The sequence below is a fragment of the Pseudophryne corroboree genome, chromosome 2 (genome assembly GCF_028390025.1).
Source record: "Pseudophryne corroboree isolate aPseCor3 chromosome 2, aPseCor3.hap2, whole genome shotgun sequence".
Lineage (NCBI taxonomy): Eukaryota > Metazoa > Chordata > Amphibia > Anura > Myobatrachidae > Pseudophryne > Pseudophryne corroboree.
Genome location: NC_086445.1, coordinates 522994913 through 523018630, shown reverse-complemented (window position 1 = coordinate 523018630; position 23718 = coordinate 522994913). Strand labels below are relative to the sequence as shown.

General features: G+C 48.0%; 1 protein-coding gene across 1 annotated transcript in view; it reads left to right on the top strand.

Annotated features, from left to right (window-relative positions):
• Positions 1–4276: 4276 nt before the first annotated feature.
• The window catches only part of ZMPSTE24 (zinc metallopeptidase STE24), a 124704-nt gene continuing 105262 nt past the window's right edge, over positions 4277–23718 (top strand). Inside the window, exons 1-2 of the mRNA XM_063954191.1 lie at positions 4277–4506; positions 7726–7872. Coding sequence (XP_063810261.1) covers positions 4405–4506; positions 7726–7872 — 249 coding nt within the window. The 5' untranslated portion in view covers positions 4277–4404. The remainder of the gene's footprint in view (positions 4507–7725; positions 7873–23718) is intronic.

Genomic DNA, 23718 nt, shown 5'->3' with positions numbered 1-23718 from the left:
CGGTTAGGTGGTATATATTATAATAATAATACAATTATGGATGGACGGACTGCCTGCCGACTGCCGACACAGAGGTAGCCACAGCCGTGAACTACCGCACTGTACACTGGTTGATAAAGAGATAGTAGTATACTCGTAACAACTAGTATGACACTATGACGACAGTATAAAGAATGAAAAAAAAACCACGGTTAGGTGGTATATATTATAATAATAATACAATTATGGATGGACGGACTGCCTGCCGACTGCCGACACAGAGGTAGCCACAGCCGTGAACTACCGCACTGTACACTGGTTGATAAAGAGATAGTAGTATACTCGTAACAACTAGTATGACACTATGACGACGGTATAAAGAAAGAAAAAAAAATACCACAGTTAGGTGGTATATATTATAATAATAATACAATTATGGATGGACGGACTGCCTGCCGACTGCCGACACAGAGGTAGCCACAGCCGTGAACTACCGCACTGTACACTGGTTGATAAAGAGATAGTAGTATACTCGTAACAACTAGTATGACACTATGACGACGGTATAAAGAATGAAAAAAAAACCACGGTTAGGTGGTATATATTATAATAATAATACAATTATGGATGGACGGACTGCCTGCCGACTGCCGACACAGAGGTAGCCACAGCCGTGAACTACCGCACTGTACACTGGTTGATAAAGAGATAGTAGTATACTCGTAACAACTAGTATGACACTATGACGACGGTATAAAGAATGAAAAAAAAACCACGGTTAGGTGGTATATATTATAATAATAATACAATTATGGATGGACGGACTGCCTGCCGACTGCCGACACAGAGGTAGCCACAGCCGTGAACTACCGCACTGTACACTGGTTGATAAAGAGATAGTAGTATACTCGTAACAACTAGTATGACACTATGACGACGGTATAAAGAATGAAAAAAAAACCACGGTTAGGTGGTATATATTATAATAATAATACAATTATGGATGGACGGACTGCCTGCCGACTGCCGACACAGAGGTAGCCACAGCCGTGAACTACCGCACTGTACACTGGTTGATAAAGAGATAGTAGTATACTCGTAACAACTAGTATGACACTATGACGACGGTATAAAGAAAGAAAAAAAAATACCACAGTTAGGTGGTATATATTATAATAATAATACAATTATGGATGGACGGACTGCCTGCCGACTGCCGACACAGAGGTAGCCACAGCCGTGAACTACCGCACTGTACACTGGTTGATAAAGAGATAGTAGTATACTCGTAACAACTAGTATGACACTATGACGACGGTATAAAGAATGAAAAAAAAACCACGGTTAGGTGGTATATATTATAATAATAATACAATTATGGATGGACGGACTGCCTGCCGACTGCCGACACAGAGGTAGCCACAGCCGTGAACTACCGCACTGTACACTGGTTGATAAAGAGATAGTAGTATACTCGTAACAACTAGTATGACACTATGACGACGGTATAAAGAATGAAAAAAAAACCACGGTTAGGTGGTATATATTATAATAATAATACAATTATGGATGGACGGACTGCCTGCCGACTGCCGACACAGAGGTAGCCACAGCCGTGAACTACCGCACTGTACACTGGTTGATAAAGAGATAGTAGTATACTCGTAACAACTAGTATGACACTATGACGGTATAAAGAATGAAAAAAAAACCACGGTTAGGTGGTATATATTATAATAATAATACAATTATGGATGGACGGACTGCCTGCCGACTGCCGACACAGAGGTAGCCACAGCCGTGAACTACCGCACTGTACACTGGTTGATAAAGAGATAGTAGTATACTCGTAACAACTAGTATGACACTATGACGACGGTATAAAGAAAGAAAAAAAAATACCACGGTTAGGTGGTATATATTGTAATACAATTATGGATGGACGGACTGCCTGCCGAGTTCCGACTGCCGACACAGAGGTAGCCACAGCCGTGAACTACCGCACTGTACTGTGTCTGCTGCTAATATAGACTGGTTGATAAAGAGATAGTATACAATACATACAACAATATACTACTATACTGGTGGTCAGGCACTGGTCACCACTAGTCACACTGGCAGTGGCACTCCTGCAGCAAAAGTGTGCACTGTTTAATTTTAAATTAATATAATATTATGTACTCCTGGGGGCTCCTGCTATAACAACCTGCAGTGCTCCCCAGTCTCCCCCACAATTATTATAAGCTTTGCCTTTTATACATTGATGTGCAGCACACTGGGCTGAGCTGAGTGCACACAGACTGAGTCACACTGTGTGACTGGCTGCTGCTGTGTATCGTTTTTTTTCAGGCAGAGAACGGATATAGCAGAGAACGGATATATTATATTAAAATAAATAAAAGTTAACTAACAACAACTGCACTGGTCACTGTGGTAAACTCTGTCTGACTCTGCACAATCTCTCTCTCTCTTCTAATCTAATTTCTAATGGAGAGGACGCCAGCCACGTCCTCTCCCTATCAATCTCAATGCACGTGTGAAAATGGCGGCGACGCGCGGCTCCTTATATAGAATCCGAGTCTCGCGAGAATCCGACAGCGTCATGATGACGTTCGGGCGCGCTCGGGTTAACCGAGCAAGGCGGGAGGATCCGAGTCTGCTCGGACCCGTGAAAAAAACATGAAGTTCGTGCGGGTTCGGTTTCAGAGAAACCGAACCCGCTCATCTCTACTTGACACTCCAGCGAATACTCGAGGGCCGCACAGAAAATATCGTGACCACGCATCGCGTCGCATGGTACCTAAAATGTGCATACAATCCTTCGATTTATCTCACAAATGCGGTGGAAATCGAAGGTTTGTACCTGATATCTCACAAGTGTATGGGCCAGATAACAGTTATCATCTTCCCTCCCGTCTATCCCCTCCCTGGACAAAATAATCAGCTCCCCCCATCTCTGGACAAAATAATCAGCCCCTCTTCTCCCACTCCCTGGACCAAATAATCAGCTCCCCACCTCCCCAGACACAGTTACCAGCTTCCCCCCTCCCCAGACAAAGTTACCAGCCTGCACACTGATGGGAGGTAGCGGGCCGGGCAGGTTCAGTTCCATTTTTGAATGACTCTCTCCATTCCCTTCCTGTTGTGATAGACATTTAGAGATTTGTGGCGGGATTTAAAGCCACCGAGTCTGGCGGCCGTGTGGGATGCCGGCTGACTCTTACGTTTTTTTAAAGGGGTAATCACTTACAAGGCATGTAAGGACTCACTTACATGAGTCCTGTGCTGTCTCATAAATTACAGGTGTTCCCTACACATTCTGATTCCTGTATTGACTGGTGGACTGTCCACAGTCGACTAGTTGATCGTAATAGACTCTTTTGCAGCTCAAAACCTGTTTTAGGCTGTCCTGAAACTTTCTGAGAGAGCCTATCAGAAGACAACAAGAACATCTTGGTGTCTTCTGATAGGCTGTCTCAGTCTCTGAAAGAATCTGAGAGCAGCAGCTGCCCTGCATCCCTGACCTGCTGGCAGACTGCCACTGTGCATGTGCGCCCAGAGGCGTGCACAGACGCCAACAAGGGGATGCTGCTTCAGACTTTCCTCTCCGTGGCATTATGGTCTACTCTCCCCTCCCCTGTCCAGGACATAGACTGCTTACCTGGGCAGCCCAGGTGAGCAGTCTTACGTACCAGAGGAAGGGGTGGAGGACATAGTTACTCGGAGGAGGGGAGTCCAGAGCGGCACCCCCGTGTCGGCATCTGTGCACGCCTATGTGCGCGCAATTCAATATTGATTTTCGTATGTTGTCATTATTCTCATGGGGGCAGATGTATTAACCTGGAGAAGGGATAAAGAAGTGATAAACCAGTGATAAGTGCATAGTACTACTAACACACCAGCCAATCATTACTGATTTGAAAAATGAGTTAGGATCTGACTGGTGCATTATCACCTTGCGCTTATCACTGCTTTATCACTTCTCCAGGCTCAGTACCTCTGCCCCATAGGTCAATTATATATTTTCAATTTTTAATTTAGTTTATAACTTCAAAATTTGCGATCCTGAAAAGATCAATACTATTGGTGCAGTACAGCCGATTGACCATCTCAACCTGAAGTTCGTTTATAATAAGATGACTTCCAGCCAATCACAAGCCGCCTCAGAGAACGTACTGTACCTCAACGAAGACACAGAACACGGCTACAGGAACGGAAGCACAACCAATCAGAGCCTGTTCTGGCACGGCAGCCAATGAGAACCTAAAACACTGAGTGTCCTGCAGCCAAGGAGACTCGACCTTACAGGCAGTGTAAACCTCGCTGACCAATCAGAGCAGAGCTGGCTTGCTTTCGTTTCCAAGCCGGTGTTTGCTCAGTGCAGTGCTGTGCTAGTACTAGATTCTGTCACCGGCGGCCGTCACCATGCTGCTGTCCGAGCTGTCCGCGGAGCGGCAGATCTTCTACTCGGTGCTGCTTTTCTCATGGGTCGTGTACGTGTGGGAGGCCTACCTGGCCAGCAGACAGGTGAGAGCTGCGGCGGAGGTTTTCGCAGGCCAGTGCCTGGCTTAGTCACTGCACAAGGCCCCAATTCTGTGGGAGAGGCGAGATTGATGACCTGATACTGTATACGGGGATGAGATCGGCAGCAGGGTGCCCGCATTAGGAGGCCTCACATGCTGATCGCAGTGCCAGTCACTGACAGATGAGGCGCAAATACAGCGTGATGATCGGCTGCCCCGATTCAGGGGCACTAATGTAATGGAGATGTAACCAGATAGACACACATCACATCTGACTTTGCAGGATTTGCTAATTTCCAGGATACTTGTATGGGTGGGGTGCGAGGAAGCTGGTTGTGAATTGCCTTTGCCTGGCATTAATTCCTCCGCTAAATATATTTGTTGTTGTAGGAGCAATGCAGAAAGCACTGGTGATTAATAAATCATTTATTTGTGCTGCACCGAAAATGTTGCTGTAAGGAAAATGTTAGCATTAAATTCAATGTTCTAGCTTCTGATTTATTAGTAACTGTATATGTTTTGCAATTGTGTAATCTTTGTTTACATAAGTGCTTTATTAAATAGCACGGTAATTATTCTAAAAGTTACTTTGCATTGTGACATATTAAATATGTTAGCAGTATTGTCGTTACTTGGAAAAATATCTTAATGTAAAAATTACTAATATTGTGAAATAATTAAATTGTACATAGTTTGCACAATTATGCATATTATTGCGCTGAGTGCAATTTAATGTATTCTGCCTTATCAAGCTCTAATTAAAGCTCTAGGCCAATTAAAGGGGACATTTCCTGGTGTCCTGTTTGGGGGGGGGGGCGGGGGTCTGTGACAGCTGCCACCGGGAGACAGAATGGGAGAGACTACAGCCTCCCCGTATGGTCTGGACCATTCTGGTTGTTACCCCACACCATACGGGGATGCTGTAATCTCTCTCTTCCCAGTGACAGCTGTCATAGACACCGTCCAGACGTGATACAAGCTTTAGAATGGCTGTTTCCTGCAAGGAGCTGTTTCGGGGTCCGGACCGTTTTGGTTTTTGCCCAATACTTAGTATCGGGTACCTGGTGCATATTCAGACATTTTACTGTACAAGGACTGAGTTGCCTGCTTTGAATCTTCTTTAGATACATAATACTGCTTGATAAGCCAGCATTGGTTGAAACTTGCACCGGCCCTATGGTAGGTGCAGATATGGGAAGCTGTTAAAATACCACTAGTCGGGATCCTGGCGGTCACAATGCCGGCGCCGAAATCCCGCTGCCGGAATATTGCGCCACAGGCTATTCTCCCGCTGTGGGTGTCCACAACACCCATAGAAGGAGAATATAACCAGTGGCAAACCCGCAAGGGGCTTTCTATTGCTTGCCCCAGTGGGTGGCCTGGGATGCCGCTGTCGGTATACTGACTGCCAGCATCCCGGCTGCCGGTAATTTATACTGAACCCGCAGATATTCTGAGTATCGCCTCCAATGTGAGCAGTTCAGGGCATGAAGTTACGTAATCTGTTAATGTGCTGATCTGTTTCGGCCATGTTGGTCGCAGTGCCCCCTAAAACGCATCAAGATTGACCTTCTGTGGACGGGGAAAGGGTGGCAACAGCCAGCATATTATTGCACAGCTGCCATGTACAAAGTTGCTGTAGTGTCCATCTCTGAATAAGGCACTAAGGGGGTCATTCCGAGTTGATCGCTCACTGCCGTTTTTTGCAGCGCAGCGAACCGGTTACTACTGCGGATGCACCGCAATGCGCAGGCGCGTCGTACGGGTACAAAGCGGATCGTTGCTGGGTGATGGATTTAATGAAGAATCCATTTGCACAGCTGATCGCAAGGAGATTGACAGGAAGAAGGTGTTTGTGGGTGGCAACTGACCGTTTTCAGGGAGTGTTTGGAAAAACGCAGGCGTGTCCAAGCGTTTGCAGGGCTGGTGTCTAACGTCAATTCCGGGACCGGACAGGCTGAAGTGATCGCAAGGGCTGAGTAAGTCCAGAGCTACTCAGAAACTGCAAAACACGTTTTCGTCCCGCTCGGCTGCACACGCGGGGGCCACACACACTACTGAGCCTCATTTTGACTTGTTTTAAGGACATTACATCAAAGTTGGATCAGCCTGTAGTGTGTTTTTCCACTTTAATTTTGAATGTGACTCCAAATCCAGACCTCCCATGGGTTAATAAATTTGATTTCCATTGATCATTTTTGTGTGATTTTGTTGGCAGCACATTCAACTATGTAAAGAACAAAGTATTTAATAAGAATATTTCATTCAGATCTAGGATGTGTTATTTTAGTGTTCCCTTTATTTTTTTGAGCAGTGTATATTACTGTGGGAAAAAATGCTGCAATGTAAGAATGCTGTCAAAAATAGAAGTGTTGATAGATTTCTCTTCATTCGCTTTGCTAAAATAAACGAAATCCGATCGATAGTTGGTGTAACCACCATCTCCCTTCAGAGCAGCATCAATTCTTCTAGGTATACTTGCACGCAGTTTTTGAAGGAACTCTAAAGGGAGGGTGTTCCAAACATCTTGGAGGACTAAGCTCAGATTTTCTGTGGATGTAGGCTTGCTCAAATCCGTCTGTCTCTTCATGTATAGTAATCCAAGTTAGATTTGATGATGTTGATATCAGGGCTCTGTGGGGGCCATTTTATCACTTCCAGGACTTTTCTTTACGCTGCAGATAGTTCTTAATGACACTGGCTGTATGTTTGGGGTCATTGTCCTGCTGAAAAATACATTTGGAGCCAGTCAGATGCCTTCCTGATGGTATTGCATGATGGATAAGTAAAAAAAACCCATAGAGGTTTGTATTTTAGGGACACACGCCGCTTTGGTAAACTCCCATCTCCTTGATTATACAGTAGTTCTTGTTGTAATCTACAGTATGTTCTATCCTCCAGTAAGATGCAGTGAAATATGGCTGGTTCCAGCTTCTTACTGCAGTCCCAGGATGGTCAGTACAAGAGAATCACATGCAGTGTAATAAAGTCACAATCTTTTTCTGATTTTATAAGTGAGGGTTGATTTCCTAAATCATCAGCATCGATCCATGTAGTGGTTATTCAATTATTAAATTATACCTCTGAAGAATATCCACTGTTCCCCAATCCCATTATGTTTTGAAATTCGAAAAGTGAGTTCTAAGCAATGTTGTGTGTTTTTTACTAAAATATTTGTAATTAGTCCTATGCTTATGTGTTAATGTTTTTCTTTTTATTGCAGCGTAAGATTTATCGAACTACAACACATGTACCTGCTGAACTTGGTAATATTATGGATCCAGAAACATTTGAGAAATCTCGACTTTACCAGCTTGACAAAAGTACCTTCAGTTTTTGGTCTGGGTTATACTCTGAAGCAGAAGGCACAGTAGGTTGAAGTTAATATTTTTACAGAAAAATATATATATATTTTTTATTTTTTTCTTAAACTCCATCTGTTGCAAATGTTGTCTAGCATACGATTAGCCATTAAAGGGTGGACGAGACAGAGGCAGTGGGTAAGGCAATTAGTTGGGGTTTCTGTATCCAAACAGGAAGCAGCTTGAACTCAATGCCAAAGAAATACTGTGGCCTAGGCATCTTTGATCTCTATGCTGTGACCTCTCTGCAATCAGCATGAGTAACAGTGCAGCTTTGTGATCACCTCTAGAGAAGTACCATTTTTTAAAAATTTTTTTTTTTTTTCTTTGTCCCGTAGGTTTCTCTTACTCTGCTCGGAGCATAGCTAGACAAACTGCGCAAGCTGTTAAATATTAAGGAACTTTCTTTCTCTAGCATCCATAAGGGATATTGGGGGAAACTAGTACGGTGGGGTATAGACGGTGTCCAAAGGAGCCAGTGCACTTTAAATCTCTTCAACTGGGTGTGCTGGCTCCTCCCCTCTATGCAGTTTAGAAAAAAGTTCCCTCAGGAGAGGATGCACATCTCTGCAGCTCCAGAGAGTTTTCTTCAATTTTCTTTTAAACTTTTTTATTATTTTTGGTATGCTGTCTGGGCAACAGCATACCTGCACCGTGGGAGTTGGTGGGGACGGGACGATCACCGGCCTTACGAGGTGCAGAGCCGCTTCCCTGCTGCAGGACCACCGCCCTGAGGAGTTGTTGTTCAGCGGGGCACTGCGCCTTGGCTGTCACAGCCGCAGCAAGCCACACACCCCTAACGCTGCCTGAAGGTGACATCGGTGGTGAGTACAAACTGGGTGCCCCACTAGGAAGGTCCCCCGGTTCAAAGTGCGGCTGACCATGGGGGCGGCGTACGGGACCCTCCTGGGGGGGTCCCACTAAGATCCCCCGTGTATAAATGGCACAAAAGGTCTTGACTAGCACTTGTGTGATGTTTTAAGCTATGAAGGAGACTTTGCCAGTATAAATATTCATAATAGCTCAGGTGCCATTAGAGGGGGCAGAGCTAACTCAGAGCGGGACCTGAGGCGTTTTGGTGCCTTCCTCTGCTTACAGATGACACAGCGTTTCCTGCCTCACATGACATGCTGGAAAACTGGTACAGGGTGTAGCAAAGGGGAAGGGGGAACAGCTTGTGTACACTATCCTGATCTTCTGTAGGACTAAAATTGTTAGTGTTTACGGTGTTTAGAAAGCTGACAGCCTCACTGGGGCTGTGCAGCTCGGGGTGTGCTGGTGTCCCCTCTCTCATCTGTGTCTCCTCTCACATACAGTAGGGCGGGCTTGCATTATCACTGTCTGTGTGTATGTTATTGTGCTTACTGTGGGTAAACAGAAGCTGTGCAGTGTATGTCACACCAGATTCTCTCCATTATCTAATGATTCTGTTTCCTGTGAACAATGCAGTTAATCTTCACAAATCAATGAAGGGGCTGGGTGAGAGGGTCCAGAGCCCCACTGGTTAGGCTCCCGTAAGACTATGATGTCAGATATGTCTTCCCAGCTCACTGCTAATGTGCAGAAGACTCGGCTACTACAACAAGCTGTTGCAGATTTAGCTGCTAGGGCAGATGCACAGCTATCCCTCTCTCATGCAGGACCACAGAAGCGTGGTTTACCTGCTCTGCTATCAGATTCTGATGATGATATTCCAGATGATGGGGATGACCTGGATCCCATTAGTGGAGATCCCGATTCTACTCAGGGTATTGAACCCCTCATTTTGGCTATAAGAGATGTTAAAGCTCCCTTTAGAGGACGTTGCATCACAACAGTCGTTTTTCTTTATCCAAAACAAGGCCAATGTCACTTTCCCTGATTCTCCAGAGTTAGATGACTGATTCAAACAGGCCTGCAAAAATCCAGACAAAAAATTCCAAGTGTCCAAAAAGTTGAAAATGTTGGGAGGAAACCCCTGGGGTGGATGTCTCAGTCTCTTGCCTGTCTAAGAAGGCGGTGCTGCCTGCCCCGGGCTCCTTTACTATGAAAGATCCTGGGGATTGAAAGATAGAGACTACCCTAAAATCTATATACACTGCAGCCGGCCTTTCACAGAGACCGGTCATTGCGGGTTGCTGGATGACGCACGCTATTCATTCTTGGGCCACGCAAATTCAGAGGGGCCTCTTGGGGGATATGCCCTTAGTTACTGTGGTAACCATCCTGAAACACATTCAGGACACTACCTGTGTCCTCTGTGATTCCCTCAAGGAGATGGGGAACATTAATGCTCTGACGTCTGCCATGGCAGTGTCGGCACGGAGGGCCTTGTGGTTGTGTCAGTGTATTGCGGACGCAGAATCCGAGCGTAATGTGGAATCCCTCCCCTTTTCAGGGGAATGGCTTTTTGGGGTTGAACTGGATACATGAATTTCCAAAGTTACGGCTGGGAAATCCACGTTTCCCCCTCTGGGGCCCCGCCGGCAAGACACTCCTATTCGGGGCCGTCTGTCCAGTCCTTTCGATCTCGCACATTTCTCTGACGTCCTAGTGGATGCTGGGACTCCGTCAGGACCATGGGGAATAGCGGCTCCGCAGGAGACAGGGCACAAAATTTAAAAGTTTGACCACTAGGTGGTGTGTACTGGCTCCTCCCCCTATGACCCTCCTCCAAGCCTCAGTTAGGTTTTTGTGCCCGTCCGAGCAGGGTGCAATCTAGGTGGCTCTCCTAAAGAGCTGCTTAGAAAAAGTTTGTTAGGTTTTTTATTTTCAGTGAGTCCTGCTGGCAACAGGCTCACTGCAACGAGGGACTTAGGGGAGAAGAAGTGAACTCACCTGCGTGCAGGATGGATTTGCTTCTTAGGCTACTGGACACTAGCTCCAGAGGGACGATCACAGGTACAGCCTGGATGGGTCACCGGAGCCGCGCCGCCGACCCCCTTGCAGATGCCGAATAGAGAAGAGGTCCAGAAACCGGCGGCAGAAGACGTCTCAGTCTTCATGAGGTAGCGCACAGCACTGCAGCTGTGCGCCATTGCTCTCCGCACACTTCACACCAGCGGTCACTGAGGGTGCAGGGCGCTGGGGGGGGCGCCCTGGGCAGCAATGTAATATACCTATTCTGGCTAAAATATATCACATATAGCCCCTGGGGCTATATGGATGTATTTAACCCCTGCCAGGTTCCAAAAAAACCGGGAGAAGAAGCCCGCCGAAAAGGGGGCGGGGCCTATTCTCCTCAGCACAGCGCCATTTTCTTGCCCAGCTCCGCTGCGAGGAAGGCTCCCAGGACTCTCCCATGCACTGCACTACAGAAACAGGGTAAAAACAGAGAGGGGGGGCACTTATTGGCGATATTTATAATATTTGAGCTGCTATAAAGGGAACACACTTATTAAGGTTGTCCCTATATATATTTATAGTGCTTGGGTGTGTGCTGGCAAACTCTCCCTCTGTCTCCCCAAAGGGCTAGTGGGGTCCTGTCTTCTATCAGAGCATTCCCTGTGTGTCTGCTGTGTGTCGGTACGTGTGTGTCGACATGTATGAGGACGATGTTGGCGTGGAGGCGGAGCAATTGCCTGTAATGGTGATGTCACCCCCTAGGGAGTCGACACCAGAATGGATGGCTTTGTTTATGGAATTACGGGATAGTGTCAGCACGCTACAAAAGTCGGTTGACGACATGAGACAGCCGGCAAACCAGTTAGTACCTGTCCAGGCGTCTCAGACACCGTCAGGGGCTGTAAAACGCCCTTTACCTCAGTCGGTCGACCCAGACACTGACACTGAATCCAGTGTCGACGGTGAAGAAACAAACGTATTTTCCAGTAGGGCCACACGTTATATGATCACGGCAATGAAGGAGGCTTTGCATATCTCTGATACTGCAAGTACCACAAAAAGGGGTATTGTGGGGTGTGAAAAAACTACCGATAGTTTTTCCTGAATCAGAGGAACTGAATGAAGTGTGTGATGAAGCGTGGGTTACCCCAGATAGAAAACTGCTAATTTCAAAGAAGTTATTGGCATTATACCCTTTCCCGCCAGAGGTTAGGGCGCGCTGGGAAACACCTCCTAGGGTGGATAAGGCGCTCACACGCTTATCAAAGCAAGTGGCGTTACCGTCTCCTGATACGGCCGCCCTCAAGGATCCAGCTGATAGGAGGCTGGAGAATACATTAAAAAGTATATACACACATACGGGTGTTATACTGAGACCAGCAATCGCCTCAGCCTGGATGTGCAGTGCTGGCGTGGCTTGGTCGGAGTCACCGTCTGAAAATATTGATACCCTGGATAGGGACAGTATTTTACTGACTATAGAGCAGTTAAAGGATGCATTTCTTTATATGCGAGATGCACAGAGAGATATTTGCACTCTGGCATCAAGAGTAAGTGCGATGTCCATATCTGCCAGAAGAAGTTTATGGACGCGCCAGTGGTCAGGTGATGCGGATTCCAAACGACATATGGAAGTATTGCCGTATAAGGGGGAGGAATTATTTGGGGTCGGTCTATCGGATCTGGTGGCAACGGCCGGAAAATCCACCTTTTTACCCCAGGTCACCTCCCAGCAGAAAAAGCCGCAGGCTTTTCAGCCGCAGTCCTTTCGTTCCTATAAGAACAGGTAGACCCCTGGATCCTGCAGGTAGTATCTCAGGGTTACAGGTTGGAATTCGAGAAGTCCCCTCCTCGCCGTTTCCTAAAGTCTGCTTTGCCAACGTCTCCCTCCGACAGGGCGACGGTATTGGAGGCCATTCACAAGCTGTATTCTCAGCAGGTGATAGTCAAGGTACCCCTCCTACAACAGGGACAGGGGTATTACTCCACGCTGTTTGTGGTGCCGAAGCCGGACGGCTCGGTAAGACCGATTCTAAATCTAAAATCTCTGAACCTGTACATACAAAAATTCAAGTTCAAGATGGAGTCACTCAGAGCAGTGATAGCGAATCTGGAAGAAGGGGATTTTATGGTGTCCTTGGACATCAAGGATGCTTACCTTCATGTTCCAATTTGTCCTTCACACCAAGGGTACCTCAGGTTCGTGGTCCAAAACTGTCATTATCAGTTTCAGACGCTGCCGTTTGGATTGTCCACGGCACCCCGGGTCTTTACCAAGGTAATGGCCGAAATGATGATCCTTCTTCGAAGAGAAGGCGTCTTAATTATCCCTTACTTGGACGATCTCCTGATAAGGGCAAGATCCAGAGAACAGCTGGAGGTGGGAGTAGCACTAACCCAAGTAGTGCTCCAACAACACGGGTGGATTCTGAATTTTCCAAAATCCCAACTGATCCCGACGACACGTCTGTTGTTCCTAGGGATGATTCTGGACACTGTTCAGAAAAAGGTATTTCTTCCGGAGGAGAAAGCCAGGGAGTTATCCGATCTAGTCAGGAACCTCCTAAAACCAGGAAAAGTATCTGTGCATCAATGCACAAGAGTCCTGGGAAAAATGGTAGCTTCTTACGAAGCGATTCCATTCGGCAGATTCCATGCACGAACTTTTCAGTGGGATCTGCTGGACAAATGGTCCGGATCGCATCTGCAGATGCATCAGCGGATAAAATTGTCCACAAGGACAAGAGTGTCTCTGCTATGGTGGTTGCAGAGTGCTCATCTGTTAGAGGGCCGCAGATTCGGCATACAGAACTGGGTCCTAGTGACCACGGATGCCAGCCTGAGAGGCTGGGGAGCGGTCACACAGGGAAGAAACTTCCAGGGCGTGTGGTCAAGCCTGGAGACGTCTCTTCACATAAATATACTGGAGCTAAGAGCAATCTACAATGCTCTAAGCCTGGCAAAACCTCTGCTTCAGGGTCAGCCGGTGTTGATCCAGTCGGACAACATCACGGCAGTCGCCCACGTAAACAGACAGGGCGGCACAAGAAGCAGGAGGGCAATGGCAGAAGCTGCAAGGATTCTCCGCTGGGCAGAAAATCATGTGTTAGCACTGTCAGCTGTGTTCATCCCGGGAGTGGACAACTGGGAAGCAGACTTCCTCAGCAGACACGATCTGCACCCGGGAGAGTGGGGACTTCATCCAGAAGTCTTCCACATGATTGTGGTCCATTGGGAAAGACCAATGGTGGACATGATGGCGTCCCGCCTCAACAAAAAACTGGACAGGTATTGCGCCAGGTCAAGAGACCCTCAGGCAATAGCTGTAGACGCTCTGGTAACACCATGGGTGTACCAGTCAGTGTATGTGTTTCCTCCTCTGCCTCTCATACCAAAAGTACTGAGAATTATACGGCAAAGGGGAGTAAGAACGATACTCGTGGCTCCGGATTGGCCAAGAAGAACTTGGTACCCGGAACTTCAGGAGATGCTCACGGAAGATCCGTGGCCTCTACCTCTAAGACGGGACCTGCTTCAGCAGGGACCGTGTCTATTCCAAGACTTACCGCGGCTGCGTTTGACGGCATGGCGGTTGAACGCCGAATCCTAAGGGAAAAAGGCATTCCGGAAGAGGTCATCCCTACCCTGGTAAAAGCCAGGAAGGAGGTGACTGCACAACATTATCACCGCATTTGGAGAAAATATGTTGCGTGGTGTGAGGCCAGGAAGGCCCCGACGGAGGAATTTCAACTGGGTCGATTCCTACATTTCCTGCAAACAGGATTGTCTATGGGCCTCAAATTAGGGTCCATTAAGGTTCAAATTTCGGCCCTGTCGATTTTCTTCCAGAAAGAATTGGCTTCAGTTCCTGAAGTCCAGACTTTTGTAAAAGGAGTACTACATATACAACCCCCGGTTGTGCCCCCAGTGGCACCGTGGGATCTTAATGTAGTTTTGGATTTTCTCAAATCCCATTGGTTTGAGCCACTCAAATCGGTGGATTTGAAATATCTTACATGGAAAGTAACCATGCTACTGGCCCTGGCTTCAGCCAGGAGAGTGTCAGAATTGGCGGCTTTATCGTATAAAAGCCCATATCTGATTTTCCATTCGGACAGGGCAGAACTGCGGACGCGTCCTCACTTTCTGCCTAAGGTGGTTTCAGCGTTTCACCTGAACCAGCCTATTGTGGTGCCTGCGGCTACTAGCGATTTGGAGGATTCCAAGTTGCTGGACGTTGTCAGAGCATTGAAAATATATATTTCAAGGACGGCTGGAATCAGAAAATCTGACTCGCTGTTTATACTGTATGCACCCAACAAGCTGGGTGCTCCTGCTTCTAAGCAGACGATTGCTCGTTGGATTTGTAGCACAATTCAACTTGCACATTCTGTGGCAGGCCTGCCACAGCCTAAATCTGTCAAGGCCCATTCCACAAGGAAGGTGGGCTCATCTTGGGCGGCTGCCCGAGGGGTCTCGGCATTACAACTCTGCCGAGCAGCTACGTGGTCAGGGGAGAACACGTTTGTAAAATTCTACAAATTTGATACCCTGGCTAAGGAGGACCTGGAGTTCTCTCATTCGGTGCTGCAGAGTCATCCGCACTCTCCCACCCGTTTGGGAGCTTTGGTATAATCCCCATGGTCCTGACGGAGTCCCAGCATCCACTAGGACGTCAGAGAAAATAAGATTTTACTTACCGATAAATCTATTTCTCGTAAACCGTAGTGGATGCTGGGCGCCCATCCCAAGTGCGGATTGTCTGCAATACTTGTACATAGTTATTGTTACAAAAAAATCGGGTTGTTATTGTTGTGAGCCGTCTGTTCAGAGGCTCCTACGTTTGTCATACTGTTAACTGGGTTCAGATCACAAGTTGTACGGTGTGATTGGTGTGGCTGGTATGAGTCTTACCCGGGATTCAAAATCCTTCCTTATTGTGTACGCTCGTCCGGGCACAGTATCCTAACTGAGGCTTGGAGGAGGGTCATAGGGGGAGGAGCCAGTACACACCACCTAGTGGTCAAACTTTTAAATTTTGTGCCCTGTCTCCTGCGGAGCCGCTATTCCCCATGGTCCTGACGGAGTCCCAGCATCCACTACGGACTACGAGAAATAGATTTATCGGTAAGTAAAATCTTATTTTCTATCAAAGGCCAGAGGCGCCTCCAATGCGGCTAGAGGCACCAGAGGTAAGTCCATAAAACCTGCAAGTACCAGTTCTCAGGAACAGGCCACCAGTTCTGCTTCCACTAAGGCCTCAGCTGACGGTGCCCACCCGCTCCGAGGGGACCTCGAATTGGGAGCCCGACTGCGTCACCTCAGCTGGGTCTGGGAGATCTCCTGCCAAGATGCCTGGGTCAGCAGAGACCTCGTTTCTCGGGTCTAGAAGCTGGAGTTCGACAGTCTTCCCCCCCCCCCCCCCCCCCAACCACACCGATTTTTCAAATCAAGCATACCAGCTATGGAGGAGATGCAAGTTACATTGAAACATGCTATCCGAAAGTTGGTCCAGTCCCACGTCATTGTTCCAGTCCCACTACCGCAACGCGGCAAGGGTTTTACTCAAACCTGTTTGTGGTGCCAAAGCGGACGGTTCGGTCAGGCCCATTCTGAATCTGAAATCCTTGATTCCTTATTTGAGGGTGTTCAAGTTAAAAATGGAATCCTTGCCAGCAGTTGCGGGCCTGGAAGAACAGGAATTCATGGTCTCCTTGGATATCAAGGACGCCTATCTCCCACATTCCGATTTGGCCTCCTCATCAGGCTTAACTGCAGTTTGCCCTGCTGGACGATCACTTCCAATTCCAGGCACTGCCCTTCGGCCTGTCTTCAGCCCCGAGAGTCTTCATGAAGGTGATGGCGGAGATGATGCTTCAACTCCGGGTCCAGGGGGTCAATGTGGTCCCTTACCTGGATGATCTTCTGATAAAGGCAAGATCCAGGAGGCTTTGATTGCTCCATATCGACCGCACTATCCAACTTCTGTCACACCATGGGTGGATTCTCAATCTACAGAAGTCCCACCTGGAGCCAACTCAGCGGCTCCTGTTCCAGGGGATGTTGCTGGATACTGTGGCTCAGAAGGTGTTTCTACCAGAGGACAAGGCGAAAATATTTCAGGAGATGGTCCGCATGGTGCTCCGTCCTACTCGAGTGTCCGTACATCTCTGCATAAGATTGTTAGGAAAGATGGTTGCCTCATACGAGGCGATCCATTATGAGTGGTTCCATGTCCGAACGTTTCCGTTGGATAATCCTGAGCAAGTGGTCCGGATCGCGTCTCCAGATGCACCGGATGATTCAGCTGTCACCTCAGGCCAGGATTTCCCTTCTGTAGTGGCTAAAGTCCCGAAACTCCTGCCCTCTAGGACATTGGAGGATTCAGGATTGGACCCTTCTCACGACGGATGCGAGTCTGAGAGGATGGGGAGCTGTCACCCAAGGTGCGCAGTTCCAGGGCAGGTGGTCAGCCCACGAAAGCCTCCTTCCAATCAACATTCTGGAACTTCGGACAATCTACAATGCTCTGCTTCACCCCTCTCTTCTGCTCTGGGATCAAGCGATCCTGGTACAGTTGGACAGCGCCACGGCGGTGGCGTATATCAATTGATAGGGAGGGACAAAAAGCAGAGCCTGCATGCGAGAGGTGTCAAAGATACTCCTCTGGATGGAAAGAAATGCAAGAGCCATGTTGGCAATCTTCATTCCGGGTGTGGACAACTGGGAGGCGGACTTCCTGAGTCGTCACTATCTCTACCCGGGGGGAGTGGGGGCTCCACCATCTGGTGTTTCAGCAGATCATCGACCGGTGGGGTTGCCTACAGATAGACATGATGGCTTCTTGTATCATCAAGAAACTTCTCTGGTATTGCTCACGGACCAGGGACCCTCAGGCGAGGGCAGTGGACGCACTGGCGTCGCCTTGGCCATACCAGCTGGTCTACCTGTTTCCTCCGATCCCATTGCTCCCAAGGGTGCTAAAGCGTCTCAGGAATCAAAGTGTCCAGGCAATTCTAATTGCCCCGGAGGGCGTGGTACGCGGTACATGTCCGTCGAAGACCCTTGGCCTCTACCACTCGGAAGAGATCTTCAACAAGGACCGTTCGTCTACCCGGACTTACGCCGGCTTTGATGGATGGAGGTTGAGCGGAACATCCTAGCTCACAAGGGCCTTGCCAAGAAGGTTATTGCAAACATGGTTCAAGCCAGGAAACCTGTGACGTCAAAACACTATCATCATATCTGGAGAAGATATGTCTCTTGGTGCGAGGAACGCACGTATCCTCCTGCAGAATTTCACTTGGGACGTTTTCCTGCAGGCTGGTGTGGATAAGGGCTTACGTCTGGGTTCCATTAAGGTCCAGGTTTCAGCTCTCCATTTTCTTTCAGAAGAAATTGGCAGTGTTGCCAGTTGTTCAGACCTTCTTGCAAAGGGTACTCCACATACAACATCCCTTTGTGCCGCCTACGGCACCCTGGAATTTGGATGCTGTGTTGGAATTTCTACGGTTCTCCTGGTTTGAACCTTTGATGACAGTAGAAGACAAATACTTCACGTGAAAAACGATGATGTTACTGCCCTGGCTTCTGCTCGACGTGTCTTGGAATTGGGGGCCTTATCGTGTAAAAGTCCATACTTGGTCTTTTACGAGGACAGAGCGAAGCTCTGGACTAGACAGCAGTTCCTGCCGTGGGTTGTCTCCGCGTTTCACCTGAATCAACCTATTGTGATTCCGTCCAGTTCTGATGCTTCTGCTCCTCCGGAGGCATTAACTGCTGTGTGTACCTTGAAGATCTATGTCAAACGCACGGCTCGGGTCAGAAAAACAGATTCCTTGCTCGTGCTCTATGATGCACAGTAAAAGGGTTGCCCTGCTTTAAAGCAGTCCATTGCTCGATGGATTAGGCTTACTATCCAACAGGCCTATATGTCGGCAGCCTTACCTGTTCCTAAGTCTCTGAAGGCCCACTCTACAAGATCAGTGGGCTCATCCTGGGTGGCTGCCCGTGGAGTCTCGTCCTTGCAACTGTGCAGAGCTGCTACCTGGTCGGGGGAAGAACACCTTTGTGAAGTTCTACAAATTTGATACCCTGGCCAAAGAGGATACCCAGTTTGAGCAGGCGTTGCTGCAGCAGTCTCCGCACATTCCCGCCCGTTCTGGAAGCTTTGGGACGTCCCCATCGTACTAGTTTCCCTCAATATCCCTTATAGATGCTAGAGAAAATAGGATTTTAATACCTACCGGTAAATCCTTTTCTCGTAGTCCATAAGGTATATTGGGCGCCCGCCTCAGTGCTTTGACTTTTCTGCAGGTTATTGTTATGTATTGTAGTTACCTGTTCAGCTGTTGCTGTTGTTACCAGCCGTTGCTGGTTGTTTTATTTTAGTGGTGTGCTTGTAAGTGAATCTCACCACCTTTTGTTATCATGTTCCTTCTCTCATATATGTCCTTTCTCCTTTGGGCACGTTTTTACCTATAACTGCCTGTGGGAGGGGGCATTGAGGGGAGTAGCCAGCACACCCAGCTGAAGAAATTTAAAGTGCACTGGCTCCTTTGGACCCCGTCTATACCCCATCGTACTAGTTTCCCCCAATATCCCTTATGGATTACGAGAAAAGGATTTACCGGTAGGTAATAAAATCCTAATTTTGGAGACAGGCTCTTTATGGCAGTGTGATTGATTTTATTGCAACTTGCCTGAAAGAAAATCTCCACAATTATACAAATTGTTGCATTCTTGAGTATACAATGAGCAAATATTAGTATAGTTGAGTTCTAGGGTCCACAGTCAAGTCAAAGTGAGACTGCATCAGGTGTTTCCGGTTGTCACCGGTAATAGGCTCAGTGTAATGGATCTAATGCCACTGTTAGATACCGGGGTATATGCAATTCACGGCGAATCGCGGCAAATTATCGCCGTTTTTTAATTCGACACAATTCGACAGGTGAATTCCGGCAGGTGGCTGCCGGAATTCACCATATTCAATGAAAAACGGATTCGACATTCCCGCGGGCGAAAAACGGCCGATCTGACGGATTTTGCCGCGAATTAAAAAAACGGGAAAAATCCGGGAAAAAATGGCGTGGGGTCCCCCCTACAAAGCATAACCAGCCTCGGGCTCTTCGAGCTGGTCCTGGTTCTAAAAATGCGGGGACAAAATTGACATGGGATCCCCCGTATTTCTCTGACGTCCTAGTGGATGCTGGGACTCCGTAAGGACCATGGGGAATAGCGGCTCCGCAGGAGACAGGGCACAAGAATAAAAGCTTTAGGATCAGGTGGTGTGCACTGGCTCCTCCCCCTATGACCCTCCTCCAAGCCTCAGTTAGATTTTTGTGCCCGAACGAGAAGGGTGCAGGCTAGGTGGCTCTCCTGAGCTGCTTAGAATAAAAGTTTAATTTAGGTTTTTTTATTTTATTTTTTATTTTCAGTGAGTCCTGCTGGCAACAGGCTCACTGCATCGTGGGACTAAGGGGAGAAGAAGCGAACTCACCTGCGTGCAGAGTGGATTGGGCTTCTTAGGCTACTGGACATTAGCTCCAGAGGGACGATCACAGGTACAGCCTGGATGGGTCACCGGAGCCGCGCCGCCGTCCCCCTTACAGAGCCAGAAGAGACTAAGAGGTCCGGTGAAATCGGCGGCAGAAGACAATCCTGTCTTCAGACTAAGGTAGCGCACAGCACCGCAGCTGTGCGCCATTGCTCTCAGCACACTTCACACTCCGGTCACTGAGGGTGCAGGGCGCTTGGGGGGGAGCGCCCTGAGACGCAATATAAATGATAATACCTTAGGTGGCAAAAGAATACATCACATATAGCTCCTGGGCTATATGGATGTATTTTAACCCCTGCCATTTTTACACAAAAAAGCGGGAGATAAGGACGTCGTGAAGGGGCGGAGCCTATCTCCTCAGCACACAAGCGCCATTTTCCCTCACAGTTCCGCTCGAAGGACGGCTCCCTGACTCTCCCCTGCAGTCCTGCTTCAGAATCAGGGTAAAAAAGAGAAGGGGGGGCACTATTGGCAGCAAATGACAATATAAACAGCAGCTATAAGGGAATAACACTTATATAAGGTTACCCCTGTATATATATATATATATATATAGCGCTGGGTGTGTGCTGGCAGACTCTCCCTCTGTCTCTCCAAAGGGCTCGTGGGGTCCTGTCCTCTATCAGAGCATTCCCGGTGTGTGTGCTGTGTGTCGGTACGTGTGTGTCGACATGTATGAGGAGGAAAATGATGTGGAGGCGGAGCAATTGCCTGCGTTAGTGATGTCACCCCCTAGGGAGTCGACACCTGACTGGATGATCGTGTTCAAACAATTAAGTGATAATGTCAACACTTTGCAAAAAACTGTTGACGACATGAGACAGCCGGCAAATCAATTAGTGCCTGTCCAGGCGTCTCAGACACCGTCGGGGGCCCTAAAACGCCCGTTACCTCAGTGGGTCGACACAGACCCAGACACAGATACGGAGTCTAGTGTCGACGGTGATGAGTCGAACGTAATGTCCAGTAGGGCCACACGTTACATGATCACGGCAATGAAGGAAGCATTGCACATTTCTGACACTACAAATGCCACTAAGAAGGGTATTATGTGGGGGGTGAAAAAACTACCAATAGTTTTTCCTGAGTCAGATGAATTGAATGAGGTATGTGATAAAGCGTGGGTTTCTCCCGACAAAAAACTGCTAATTTCTAATAAATTATTGGCACTATATCCTTTCCCATCAGAGGTTAGGACACGTTGGGAAACACCCCCTAGGGTAGATAAGGCGCTCACACGTTTATCTAAACAAGTAGCGTTACCGTCTCCTGATACGGCCACCCTCAAAGAACCAGCTGATAGAAGGCTGGAAAATATCCTAAAAAGTATATACACACATACTGGTGTTATACTGCGACCAGCAATCGCTTCAGCCTGGATGTGCAGTGCTGGAGTCGCGTGGTCGGATTCCCTGACTGAAAATATTGATACCCTGGATAGGGACAATATATTGTTAACTATAGAGCATTTGAAGGATGCATTACTATATATGCGTGATGCACAGAGGGATATTTGCACCCTGGCATCAAGAGTAAGTGCTATGTCCATCTCTGCCAGAAGAACGTTATGGACGCGTCAGTGGTCAGGGGATGCGGATTCCAAACGACATATGGAAGTATTGCCGTATAAAGGGGAGGAGTTATTTGGGGCTGGTCTTTCGGACCTGGTGGCCACGGCAACGGCTGGAAAGTCCACCTTCTTACCCCAGGTCACTTCACATCAACAGAAAAAGACACCGTCTTTTCAAACTCAGTCCTTTCGTTCCCATAAATACAAGCGAGCAAAAGGCCATTCCTTTCTGCCCCGGGCAGAGGAAGGGGAAAAAGACTGCATCATGCAGCCGCTTCCCAGGATCAGAAGCCTTCCCCTGCTTCTGCCAAGTCTTCAGCATGACGCTGGGGCTTTACAAGCAGACTCAGGCTTGGTGGGGGCCCGTCTCAAGAATTTCAACGCGCAGTGGGCTCACTCGCAAGTGGATCCCTGGATTCTACAGGTAGTATCGCAGGGGTACAAACTGGAATTCGAGGCGTTTCCCCCTCGCCGGTTCCTGAAGTCTGCTCTGCCAAAGTCTCCCTCCGACAGGGAGGCAGTTCTGGAAGCCATTCACAAGCTGTATTCCCAGCAGGTGATAATCAAGGTACCCCTCCTACAACAAGGAAAGGGGTATTATTCCACGCTGTTTGTGGTACCGAAGCCGGACGGCTCGGTGAGACCAATTTTAAATCTGAAATCCTTGAACACTTACATAAAAAGGTTCAAATTCAAGATGGAATCACTCAGAGCGGTGATAGCGAACCTGGAAGAAGGGGACTATATGGTGTCTCTGGACATCAAAGATGCTTATCTCCACGTCCCAATCTACCCTTCTCACCAAGGGTATCTCAGGTTTGTAGTACAAGACTGTCATTATCAGTTTCAGACGCTGCCGTTTGGGTTGTCCACGGCACCTCGGGTCTTTACCAAGGTAATGGCCGAAATGATGATTCTTCTTCGAAGAAAAGGCGTATTAATTATCCCTTACTTGGACGATCTCCTGATAAGGGCAAGGTCCAGGGAACAGTTAGAAGTCGGAGTAGCACTATCTCAGATAGTGTTACGTCAGCACGGGTGGATCCTAAATATTCCAAAATCGCAGCTGATTCCAACGACACGTCTTCTGTTCCTAGGAATGATTCTGGACACAGTCCAGAAGAAGGTTTTTCTCCCGGAGGAGAAGGCCAAGGAGTTATCCGAGCTAGTCAGGAACCTCCTAAAACCAGCCCAGGTGTCAGTGCATCAGTGCACGAGGGTCCTGGGAAAAATGGTGGCTTCTTACGAAGCAATTCCATTCGGAAGATTCCATGCAAGAACGTTTCAGTGGGATCTACTGGACAAATGGTCCGGTTCGCATCTTCAGATGCAGCAGCGGATAACCCTGTCACCAAAGACAAGGGTGTCTCTCCTGTGGTGGTTGCAGAGTGCTCATCTTCTAGAGGGCCGCAGATTCGGCATTCAGGATTGGATCCTGGTGACCACGGATGCAAGCCTGAGAGGCTGGGGAGCAGTCACACAGGGAAAAAACTTCCAGGGCTTGTGGTCAAGCATGGAAACATCTCTTCATATAAACATTCTGGAACTACGGGCCATTTACAATGCCCTAAGTCAAGCGAAACCCCTGCTTCAGGGTCAGGCGGTATTGATCCAATCGGACAACATCACGTCAGTCGCCCACGTAAACAGACAGGGCGGCACGAGAAGCAGGAGGGCAATGGCAGAGGCTGCAAGGATTCTTCGCTGGGCGGAAAATCATGTGATAGCTCTGTCAGCAGTGTTCATTCCGGGAGTGGACAACTGGGAAGCAGACTTCCTCAGCAGACACGATCTTCACCCGGGGGAGTGGGGACTTCACCCAGAAGTCTTCCACCTGATTGTAAACCGTTGGGAAAAACCAAAGGTGGACATGATGGCGTCACGTCTAAACAAAAAATTAGA